This window comes from Haliotis asinina, chromosome 7, assembly GCF_037392515.1.
Source record: "Haliotis asinina isolate JCU_RB_2024 chromosome 7, JCU_Hal_asi_v2, whole genome shotgun sequence".
Taxonomy (NCBI): Eukaryota; Metazoa; Mollusca; class Gastropoda; order Lepetellida; family Haliotidae; genus Haliotis; species Haliotis asinina.
In genome coordinates this window covers 11,625,711-11,638,477 of record NC_090286.1, presented here as the reverse complement: position 1 = coordinate 11,638,477, position 12,767 = coordinate 11,625,711, and the positions used below count along the sequence as shown (strand labels likewise).

General features: G+C 38.9%; 1 protein-coding gene across 1 annotated transcript in view; it reads left to right on the top strand.

Annotated features, from left to right (window-relative positions):
• Nucleotides 1-347: 347 nt before the first annotated feature.
• The window catches only part of LOC137292214 (nucleolar GTP-binding protein 2-like), a 48,099-nt gene continuing 35,679 nt past the window's right edge, over nucleotides 348-12,767 (top strand). Inside the window, exons 1-5 of the mRNA XM_067823786.1 lie at nucleotides 348-455; nucleotides 542-738; nucleotides 4,803-4,950; nucleotides 5,710-5,875; nucleotides 6,169-6,361. Coding sequence (XP_067679887.1) covers nucleotides 549-738; nucleotides 4,803-4,950; nucleotides 5,710-5,875; nucleotides 6,169-6,361 — 697 coding nt within the window. The 5' untranslated portion in view covers nucleotides 348-455; nucleotides 542-548. The remainder of the gene's footprint in view (nucleotides 456-541; nucleotides 739-4,802; nucleotides 4,951-5,709; nucleotides 5,876-6,168; nucleotides 6,362-12,767) is intronic.

Here is a 12,767-nt window from a genome sequence, read left to right as displayed (position 1 = left end):
CGTATAAGATGTACTTAAGAAACACCGAAATGTCATCGATGTAAATATATACTAGAATAAATATTCTAAATCTATAACGAGGTGTGATTACTAACTGTCCAGTCTACGAGCTGTTCCAAGCCCACCATTTCTAAAATATTTCAACATTATCCATTTGCTATTCAAAAGTCTCAGAAGGCTATTGGCAGATCAATATGAAAGTAAATGAGATGTGGGAATTTCTATAGCGAACATGTTGTCACCCTCCACGTTTAACATGTGCGTTCAAACAACCTTGGAGTTAATAGCAGTCAATAACAAGACTATTGTACTAACAGCCAATGAGGAATCGACAACTCGCTTCTACTGCTACATCCGGTTCATATAAGTGTACACGCGAGCAGTTGAGTGTTCAGAAAGAGTGGAATCGTTGTTTTCAATTCCAGGACTCTAGTGTTATAACTGAAAGTGACAACGTAAGTGCTGGTTTTTATTTTGCTTAAATTCGTGTTCTGTCCGTGTACAGCTGATGATAAATCACGTTTGATTGTTATTTTTACAGGTAGAAGATGAGGGGCTTAACGTGTGTGTTGTCATTGTGCCTTGTCATAACGCTGGCACTCGCCGAGAATAAAGAGAATGCAGAGAAAAAGGAACAGGCCCTCCCGGCTGGCCACGCCCAACACGACGCCCTAGGGGGTGAGAAGGAGACCCCTGATGGGGAGAGGAACAAACATCGTGATCACGAAGCTGTCTTAGGTAAGTAACGAACCTCGGAGTCAAACTAAACATTTACGGTGACGTTACTGACGGTACGTCATGAATGAAAATCAGCGCCGACTGTCATCATTTATGGATATTTAGATTACTGACGTGGTTATCTACATACTTCTTACCATTTCCGGTAGTATTTGGGTTGCAAAAGTGCTTGAAACTACACTTAAATTACCTTCAACTTTTCCGACAAAACTCAACGTAAACTCATTAAATTTTGTTTGTAAACTGAGTGCTTTTGTTTGTAAACAGGGAAAAGTTTATATCCATTTTATAATATTCCCTAATTACATCAACAATAGTTTTCTTCAAGGCATTAAAAAAAATATATTAATTGTCTGCAAACTCAACATTATTTATGACTCTTATCATAAAATAGTTATCTTTGCCTTGATTATACTGAAACAATATCCCAGTGTCACCTTGTTCTCATGACAATGTCTGGACCTAAACTGGAAGTGGCCACTAACTGTGGAGTTAGTTCAGTTTTATGATCTCAAAACTAGGATTGAATAAAATCATGATTCCATTACAGTCACTCTACATATATTCATGACAAACCAATGATCTGTATTATGACCAACAGTCAATAATGTCAGGGTACAGTGAGACACTATCAGCCATTTCCCAGTTGAGAATGGATCAACCTGTTGGTGATTCACAGGAGGATTTTCATACAACATACCAAACTCAAGAGCTGCATTTTGATCAGTTGGTATGACAAACCTAAAATATGGCGTGTCAACTCTGAAGAGTCAGGACCTATGCAAACTTCAGTTTACCTTCAGATTCTGCTCACAGGTACATATGCACCTGTTTCAAAAAGTATTCTTAGCAATAACAGAAGTATATATCAAGTGCTTAGACATAGATTTAGGACCATCATAGTTCTATCACGGCTTTGTTGGAAGAAACCTAGTCCTGGCGCTACATAATAATGTTCGACCTTTGATTGTCTCAGGTCTTTTTGAAGGTATGTGATGTAAGGATCATATCTTAGGCCATGTAATAAGATCTTTGTGAATAGGGTCCCAGGAACATTGTCAACACAGACGGTAGTAAAACAGTTTAATTTGTTTGTTTTGAACCTGTGAATTTTGTCCTTTATTGATTATGTTTATGTGATTAATTCACAAAGTATTGATTTAAGTGTTAAATGCTGTAAGCATAAAACAATTCCCAAGCTAACTATTCATGAACAATACAAACGACATCATGAGAAAAGGACCCAGCTGACAGTGTCTGGTGACAGTCTGTGTGCCAGAATAGAATAGAAGCCTGTCCTCAGTATCCCAGAGTGAAATAACTATCTACAAAAAACTTTTCTAATGCTTGCCTTCTCATGATCCATCTGTACAGAACCGCATGCTTATTGTCCTAACATAACAACTAAAAGGTAATGGTTCAGGGGCCATTACACAATCTGGGAGATACTCAGAGTTAAAGGTAAAGACAATGTTATATTGGTGATTAAGTTATCATTATGAATGCAATCTAACCATAATCTGAACAGTGATGTATCTGCTACTCAAAAAATGGCTAAGAACTTCTTATTCTGTCATATCACTATACTTTATTTGGCATTGGAGAGCTGAGTGGTCTTTTTCATGTGAGTTGTATATTCAGTCATTGAAGGAATGTGTAAAATTAATTTTTATCTCTGCAGATGCCTTTGCCATGTTTTTATTTTTTCACCTATTGTAAATGATTCCTAAAATATTTTAATAAGGAAAGAACTGTCATGATTATCTTGACTCAACATAATCCATTTAATCAGTGCAGATGAACTTGGTCACGATACTGTTGAGTGCTGTGTTGTATGAGTGTGACGTGGACGCCACATGTAGCGTTGACGTTAACTACAAGCCCAGTGACAGGGGAGCCACGAATGGCCGTACAAATAGCCTATTGACTCCTGTAGGCAATGGTATTTTGCTTAATAGGCAACCAACCTGTCTTTCTGTTGATCATTGATTCCTAGCTGAATCCATTGTGATGGCTAGACTTAGAGTGTAACAGCTGGGTCCCTCTTGTGTCAGAGTATGCTGAGCTCTCCTTTACCACACTGAACGAGTGTTTCATCAGAATTTTGGATAGGTCACCCAATTTCTATCATTTGCCTACTTTTGGGTGACCTCATCTGTTGTTTCACTTGTGACAGCAACGTTTACTTAGAACTCATGTGGGATGGAAAGGTTGAGCATTTTTAGTATTTTTTTAGTATGTATGGTTTTACACTGCGTTTAGCAATATTCCTGTTATTCCTGGAACATCAGAAATGGCCTTCACACATTGTACCAGTGTGGGGATCGAACCCATGTCTTTAGTGTGACGACCAAACACCTTAACCACAAGGCCACCTTACTGCCTCGTTAGTAGTGGGACCTTCCTTTATCTTACACTCTAGATGAGAACTCCAAATGAATTTTGGATTGCCACAGACATGGGTTCATTAGGCTTCAAGTACTTGTTTCAGCAGACCTTACAAGAATAAAGCATTTTTTAATGTATGCAGCATTAGCATGCTTTGTCATTTAACCTACCATGACTTACTGTCATATGTTTACATCTAACCAATATTATGATATTCGACAGAGCCAGGAATTCAGTAGTACCAAGGGTCCCTACACTTTGATAGTTTGTAGTGTTTATTATTATTCAGCAAAAACCTAGATGAAACACAGTTGTTTGATAGAAAATCATGGTGTTTTGCATTGAAAAAAACTCAAAACCATGTAAATTATGTTGCATATTGAACATTTGGATTTGGTAGTTATGACTCACCAACATGCTGGGAGAATATCTACAACCATCTGGTACATGACAGGATGGAGAAAAATCTTGTTTACTAAGTTGGACTATTTATTGGGTGAAAATGATCTGTAGATGCCAATGACAATAAAAAACGTAATCTTTGCATTGTTGAAATATAGACACGATTATGAGTATCCACTTTCATATTTTGTTGTCTTTTTTTTAAAATTCAATTATATATGTGTGAAGCTCATTTCTGGTGTCCCTGTCCTGATATCGTTGGAATATGGCTAAAAGCTACATAAAACTAAACTCATTCACTCTTAACTCTGATTTCAGTGTGTGAGTAGTTTGGTTTTACTTAAGTCTAAGTAAACTTATCCTCAGTACTTATCGTTACACTCCACCACTGAGTCTAACAAAACCATATGGGAGGTCGCGTCAGGTAACCTTTGAGGTTGACTAATCAGAACTCAGCTTACCAAATCTTGAAAGTGCACATTTGCAAATACCTTCCGAACTCCTTATCTCGAAAAGGTTTGTACCCGAACGATTCCGAATGCTATTAGCATACACTCGCTTCCGGGTCATGCAACGGCGTACGTACAACCATGACAATGGTGAGTAAACAGTCGCTGAAAATAGTGTTGTTTGGCAATTTTCAAGGATGTTATCTTGCGGAAATATTAGCTAATTGTAACCATGTCAAATAACTGTATTATATGCAGATTTTTGTTTGTGGAGAGATCTGTGTCAGTGACGTGAATATTTTGAAAGTCCCTCCGATCCCTAAATAGTAGCCGTTGTCTAATTGGTTAAATCTATTTAACTGTCTTGCGTTTGATTGGATGGTCATTGGTCGCCCAAAGGTTACCTGACGTGACCTTCTACTAGGTTTTGTTAGACTCAGTGGTGGAGTGTAACGAAATACACAGAGACTAAGTTTACTTAGACTGGTTTTACTTTTATGCCACACTCAGTAATATTCCATGTATATGGTAGTGGTCTGTAAACAATCGAGTCTGGACCAGACAATCCAGTGATCAACTAGATAGTAGAAAGATAGTAGGAATTCAAAATCTGCTCCCCAGCTCCAGTATAATCCAGCTGTAAGAATGGGAAGTATACTGAAGAGAAAAAGAAACACAACTATGTTTTTGTCAAGTTTTTAAATTAAAGACTCAAACATGAATGCTAACTTTAATGAGATTTAATTTTTTTTGGAACTTGTGTTCCTTTTGCTGTTCAGTATAGTATGTGCTTGACTGACTCTGTGTAGATGCCTTCGATTCCAGGATCACGTGAAGAGGCACTGGAAGCTGATGATCTGACACCCGTACAGGCCAAGAACAGGCTGGAGCAGCTGGCCAAGTCACATGACCTGGACAAAGATGGGAAAATCTCGAAGGAAGAGTTCATCACATGGATCATGGCATCTCTCAAGTAGGTGGAAAAGATCTGTCGCTGTACCACCTGGGCGTGTATGTCAGTGTTTCATTGTCTTTTGTGACTTCTTTTTGGTCACTGTATCCTATCGTCTGAGGGACAGTGGGTAGCTTAGTGGTCAAAGTGTTTGCTTGTCATACTGAAGACTTGGGTTCTGTTCATCACGTGGGTACTATGTGTGAAGCCCATATTCTAGTGTTCCACCATTGTGATAATGTTGGAATGTTGTGAAAAGTCAAGTGAAGACTAAATATACAAACAAAATCATCGCTGAATGTTCATTAGTATCAGTCTGATTATTACTATTAGTAGTACTAGTTTTATTTCCAGTCATGAAAAGTGAGTGAGTGAGTGAGTTTAGTTCTATGCCACACTCAGCAATATTCCAGCTATATGGTGGTGGTCTGTATATAATCAAGTCTGGACCAGACAATCCAGTGATCAATAGCATGAGCATCGATCTGCACAAATTGGGAACTGATGACATGTGTCAACCAAGTCAGCGAGCCTGACCACCTGATTCCATTAGTCGCCTCTTACGACAAGCATAGTGGCCTTTTATGGCAAGCACGGGTTGCTGAAGGCCTATTATCCTGGACCTTCATAGGTCCAGTCATGAAAAGTCTCTCAATGATGGCGATTACATAGCCACTGTACCATGCATGTCTCCCTGTTTGAATAATTGATGCTTGGATGCATTACACTGAATTATTGCCATGGATCTGTGTGTACGATTCTTGGTTCAACTGTTGGCAGGTCTCTGGATGAGGAAGAGGCTCTGAAAATGTTGGCAGAGCAGGATGGGGATGGTGATGGGAAGCTGACTTTCGGAGAGTTCCTCAAGCAGCAGTTTGACTACTCTCAGGATGAGGTGAAGGCCATGAGGGCAAAAGGTGATCCAGAGGACAAGACCATATTGGAGGTGAGTAGAGGTGAAGGTCATCACTGGGGGATCTGGGGGCATGGATGTGGGTAGAGATGGGGATAGGGTGGGTGTTGTGGTAGGGGAGGGTTGGTATGAATGGTTTTGAGGAGGGGTAGAGGTGGAACTTTGGAAAGGTAGGGTTGGTGGTGTGAGAGGGTAGGGTTGGTAGTGTGGAAGGGTTGGATGGGTATAGATGAAGGGAGTACAATAAAATGTAAAATGTAACAATTACCTACATAGCGTCAATGCTTTTGTCAGCGATATCAACCAGTACTTCCACATGTTGTCAGGTCATCGATGAGGATGAAAAGCGGTTCACAGCAGCTGACCTGGACAAGGATGGAGCTCTGGACAAGAGCGAGTATGTGGCCTTTGTCCATCCATATGATTATGAGCACATGCATGCGTACGAGGTCCAGCACCGCTTGAAGGACTTTGACAAGGACAACGACACAGCTGTGTCTCTGGCAGAGTTTCTTGGAGGTAGGTCAGGCTTTGAATTTGTTGCCACTTGCCTTATGGTGATATGTTACACATGAGAATAATGAGAAAAATACTATTTTCATAAGGAAATTGGAAAAAAAACAAAGGGATAACAGAATATGCTTGATGCTCAGTATGATTTCTATAAATAATCCCTGACCTTGAAAATGAGTATTAACTAGGTAGTTGAGAAGGTTGTAGGCTTAATACCTTGCAACAGGCACACTGATGGAGAGTAATGACAATCTCTGTTCCTGCTTAAGCCCTGATGTTGTTACTGTCCTGTGGCATGCTCAAGGACATGCCGTTGGCCACTACTAAGGGTGCATATAAACACCTTGGCTTCCTGAGTGACCCATGCACTGTTAAGGGCACACATGAACACATTGGCTTAATGAGTACCCTTTGGCACTATCAAGGGCACACATGAACACTTTGGTTTCATGAGTGCCCAAGGGTACTAAGGGCACACATAAACACCTTGGCTTCCTGAGTGACCCAGGGCACTGTTAAGGGCACACATGAACACACTTGCTTCATGAGTACCCCCTTTGGCAGTATCAAGGGCACACATGAACACTTTGGTTTCATGGGTGCCCAAGGGTACCAAGGGCACACATGAGCACCTTGGCTTCCTGAGTGACCCAGGACACTGTCAAATGCACACACGAACACCTTGGCTCCCTGAGTGCCCTAGGCACCATTAAGGGCACCACACATGAACACCTTAGCTTCATGAATGCCCAAGCGTTCTATTAAGGGCACATATGAATGCCTTCATTTCACGATTGACCCAGAGCACTACTAAAGTCACACATAAACAGCTGCCTTGCGATACACGTAAGTTATTTAAAAAAATGAGGTATTTCCTTAAAACCATATTTTCCTAAATATAGAAGTGTTTGATCACAGTAAAAAGTTTGATATCTTAGATGAAATGCACCTACCTAAATTGGGGGTGTAATGAACAGGTTTTCAGAATTTGCAATTTATAGTTCTCGAGGTTGATCTTGGAGACACATGTCCGTTTATTACCAGGGTACAAGACAGAACGGTCTTTGCTGTTTTCCTCTGCAGATGTTGTTAACGTACAACAATCTGACACCAGCGACAAAACTTTGTCAACATTCAATTTCGATAATGAGAACAAATTAAGTGAGTAATAAATAAACAACTAAGCAGGTCTCTGTTTGGTGCTGTTTGTGTTACAACTTCTGTAGTTCAGAACTTACCTTTGGTAGGTTCTTGTACAGATGGTATCTAATCATCCTATATATCTCCAGGACTTGAGTTTCGTTAAACCTACATTAACTTCTAGATTCATTCTTGTAGTCCGTGTGATTGCAACTTAATGCCGTAAGTTTTTATAAATATTTTTCGACCACTCATTCCAATGGTTTCGTAAAAGAAAAAGTATATAGCCAGTCAACTTGCAAATGAAAATCAAGGCTGGTAGTTTGTGATCATGAGAACCATAGATTTAGATGTTATTGTAGGTTCAGCGAATACTATGCCCTGGAAATATGTGGGACAGAGTATATTATACAGACAGTGACTTGTTTAGAGACCAAATATACTGGGTCTTTATGCTCTATAAGGGTTCGCACGGCTTGAAAAAGCCTGAAATTTGGAGATTTTATGATAAAAATGCCCAGGATTCATTTTGTTTTGCTCTTGAAAAAAACTTAATTGACAGTGATTTGCATGAAAAGGCTCAATTTTAGCAAAATTTGTCTAGTTCTGATTTTACAGGAAGCAAATGCGTAATAAAACTACCTTACAATGAGAGTAGGTGTCAATTATTCTCCATTTCAAAGCAGATTTTTCCCAGTTTAGGAATGTAATTAAGGTGAGACCAATTTTACTTCTTGTTTTACAGATTTTTGTACCCCCAAAAACATAAAGGCTGGGGGAAAGTAAAAAAATAAAAGTCACAAGTCAAAATAATTTTCCTTTTAAATACCAAATTTTTTTTATTTAGTTTATAATTTTGGCCAATACAAACATGAGCATTTTATTTTTTCAGGAGGGAAAATTAATTCAGAGTTCACTGTCCTTCTTGATGAGCAAAAATCAATCCAGCTGATACAGTCTCTTTTTAAAGTATTTTCAAAATTTCATTTACTATTGACATTTTGCCCAGTATGCTAAGTTATCAGACAGTACTGTAATCCAAACCATATACTGAATTTATGTTTTTGAATAGTGCATGTGAAGAGGTTTTTCATGATCTTACAACATGACATATATACTGAAAGTTGCAAACTACCCTTGTTCCAGTGAAAATCACACTGTTAGTGCCACATTAAATCAATCAGAAATGTGCAAAATGTCACACTACGTTTTGGCCACCTCTCTCAAGCAGACGACATGGTCCTCAGATAATCCCCCACAATTCACCAGACAGGAAGTGCCAGTACTAGGGTGGTACAGTATTGTGGTACAATAACAACCCATAAATTTTGCCTGTAACGGGCCACTAACAGAAAACAAGCATTGCTCCAGCACTGGCTCTTTGCTGGCCTACGTTGTGTCAGCACCAATGGTACAGGCCAGAATGATGCCAGGACTGGCACACTTACATGATATTAGCTGGGACCTGCAGATATGTAAAACAAGAAATAAAACTTGTCTGGCCTAAGGGTTATTTCCCTCCGAAGCTTGGTCCCACGTTTCACCAACGTTGTGTGTATTCATCTACTTCAGTTTTACATGTTTCTATTGTTCCTTAAATTGTTGATCTGCCCTTCAAAAGCCCCTATTAAGACCTTCATATTGACGGCTGAAAATCTGTACGAACCCTCTCTATGATACATACACTCTTTGATCTTCACATATCCATTCATCAAGCTTTGATGAATTTTGATATCTTTAAAAGCACTTGGGTTATGAGGCTGAAATCTTTGCCATGTTGTGCTTGGCAGTTGCCGAGTGAATTCTGATTGCTGAGCATGGATGTTAGTGAATCTTACTGAAACCTTTGACTGTGAACTTTAAAATCTAATATTGTGTTCGGGTCAACTTCAGCTTTGTGAGTGAGTTTTGATGTACACAGCTTTAGCAACATTCCAGCAATAACACGGCAGGGGACACCAGACATGGGCTTTAACATTGTATCCATTTGGGGAATCAATCCAGGGTTTTGGTGTGACAAGTGATCGCTTTAACCACTAGGCCACACAAATGCCCTTTGCGACTAGATTTACTTCTTTTGAAGAAAAATGTTCATGTACAGCCTTTGTTTAAGCTTATCCTTTATTTCCATTCACATCTGTGATCATGTACTGTAGCTTAGAGGGGCAGTGGGATAGCCTAATGGTGAAAGTTTTCGCTAGTCACACTAAAGACCAGGGTTTGAATCCACAAACAAGCACAATGTGTAAAGCACGTTTCTGGTATCCTGATGTTGCTGAAATATTGCTAAAAGCAGCACTAAGTCTCACTTTTGTTCATTATCTTACCTCACAAAGAAATGTCTTCTGACTGTCTGAGTGCTCTTCTGTTATTTTCAATGTGCCCTGCTTACAAGTAATATTTTATTTTACCTTCTGGGAATGCAGAAGTGGGGGAATTCATTTGGTATTATGTGTTAGTAATTCTTTCTCTCAATAACTGAGTCACATATGATGTAGGAAATTTCTGATGTTTTGCAAATGTAAATTCATGAATGGGAGATAACATTGAATTTGTTTTTCTTGTCGTCTGCTAGATTCTCTGTCATCTGAAAATCTAGTGTTGGCTAATTGCAGGGATGAGAATGGGTATGAGTGAAAAAAGAGGGAAATGGGCTAGACCTCTTTAGAGTCGTGTTGACTGAAACAATTTAACATATATCATGAACATCATTGTCATCAAATACACAGAATTCTGCAGATTCTCATCCCTGTAATTGACAAATCCTTGTACCCCTTATTATGATCTGAAACCCATGCTTCCAACAATTCAAATTTAAGTCTGAGGTGTTCAGTGAAATCAATATATTTTCCTTGGGTCCCTCGGTACTCACAGGTTGATGTACCCTCTATGTTTGTTCATGTTCCCCGAGATGAAGGACAAGAGAAACATAAGCAAACAGAGTGGGTACATCAACCTTGTTCCCCTCGTGACCAGTGAACAAGAATTAATTATAAACAAAGGAGAGTCCCTCCTTCACATCTGCAAGTTGACACATTTGTATCTGAAACTAGTTGATTCCATTTCCATACCATATTCACTGAAAGTGGATGAGACTGTAAACAACATAACTGAGAGGTAGATTCATGTCATATTTGTTAAATCCTTCTGAAGATATGAGATAGAGTACATTAATATGATTGTTTGACAGATATTGAGGATCTCGATACTGATACTATCGCTGTGGATAAGATGAAGTTCAAGAAGTTCGACACCAATGGTGACAACTTCCTCAAGGATGATGAGCTAACAAAATGGCTGACCCAGGGAATGCAGGAGACCGCTGAGGAGGAGGTTGAATACTTGATAAGCAAGGCTGATACAAACAAAGATGGCTTCCTTTCCATTGAGGAGATCCGTAATGCTGATGAGGACTTTATCGCCAGCAAGGCCACAGACTATGGCGAGACATTGCTCAAATTCAAGGACGAGTTGTAACTTTTCCTTTATTAGACCTGTACATAACCTTTGTCATTTTTTATCAAGGCATACCTCCATATCATGAGTGTTAATACTAAAAATCTGTACTTCTCATCAGCCCTTAGCTATGCCTTAGCCTTAGCAGCCATGTTTCAAAGCATTCTCCGTGTCTTGAATGCTTTCATATTTCTTTCCATGCACAAAGTACTTACATGCCAAAACATTACTTTAAAATCAGACATATCTCTCGCACCCCTGTCTTGGATTTGTATCTAATCCACTGTATTTTCAATACTGCTAGAGGAGGTTTTACAGATCATATGTTTTTCTTGCGATATTTTAGTGTTGTGGATTATATGTGCAGTATATGAATGCAAGGAACGGATGAAGTGGAAGCATAGATTTATCTTCCTGACACGACTGAAAGAATCAAGAGCTTCCCTCCCCTTCCAAACTGGATCTCCCTCTCTGACTGTTTCACCCCCATTGCATAATCTTTTAACTTAATGACTCACTGGACATCTTGTTAGTAACCTGTTAACTTTGTGAAACACTGGACATCTTGTTAGTAACCTGTTAACTTTGTGAAACACTGGACATCTTGTTAGTAACCTGTTAACTTTGTGAAACACTGGACATCTTGTTAGTAACCTGTTAACTTTGTTAAACACTGGACATCTTGTAAGTAACCTGTTAACTTTGTTAAACACTGGACATCCTGTTAGTAATCTGTTAACTTAGTGAAACACTGGACATCTTGTTAGTAACCTGTTATCTTTATGACCCATTGGACATCTTGTTAGTAACGTTAACTTTGACCCACTGGACAACTAGTTAGTAACCTGTTAAGCTTATAACCCACTGGACATGTTGTTAGTGACCTGTTAACTTTATGACCCACTGGACGTCTTGTTAGTTATGTACCATGAGGTATGTTGTTAGTAAGAAGTTAGCGATATGTGCACAGGATATTTCGTTTGTAATCTGTTACCTTTAGGTCCCATTATAAATGTTAGTAACATGTCACCTGGAAGTCCAATCAGATATCTTCTTACTTACCTGTTGATTACCTATATGTATCTTGTTAGTTGTCTATTACCTGTTTGTCAGACATGTCGTTATCTGTATGTCCTTTTTGACATCTCATTAGTCATGTGTTACCTGTTCGTCTTATGTCATTTTACTGCTTCCTGATGTTGATGTGGTTGTTTCCATTGCTGTGTGTTTCTGAACTTGCTCACTGAGAAATGCAATGTTACCAGTGCAATAGCAGAAGTGCAATAACACAAATGTATTTTTATCGGTGCATTAGAGGCAATGCATTGTTACCAGTGCAGTAATACCAATGCAGTAAAACCAATGCATTTTACTGCTGCATTAAAACCAATGCAAAGTTACCAGTGCAATAACACCAATGCATTTTTACTGCTGCATTAAAATCAATGCAATATTACAAGTGCAATACCACCAATGCATTGTTACAAGTGCAATAACACCAATGCATTGTTACTGCGGCATTAAAACCAATGCAAAGTTATCAGTGCAATACTACCAATGCATTTTTACTGTTGTATTAAAACCAATGCAAAGTTACCAGTGCAATAACACTAATGCATTTTTACTGCTGCATTAAAACTAATGCAAAGTTACCAGTGCAATACCACCAATGCATTTTTACTGCTGCATTAAAATCAATGCAATATTACAAGTGCAATACCACCAATGCATTGTTACAAGTGCAATAACACCAATGCATTGTTACTGCGGCATTAAAACCAATGCAAAGTTACCAGTGCAATACCACCAATGCAAT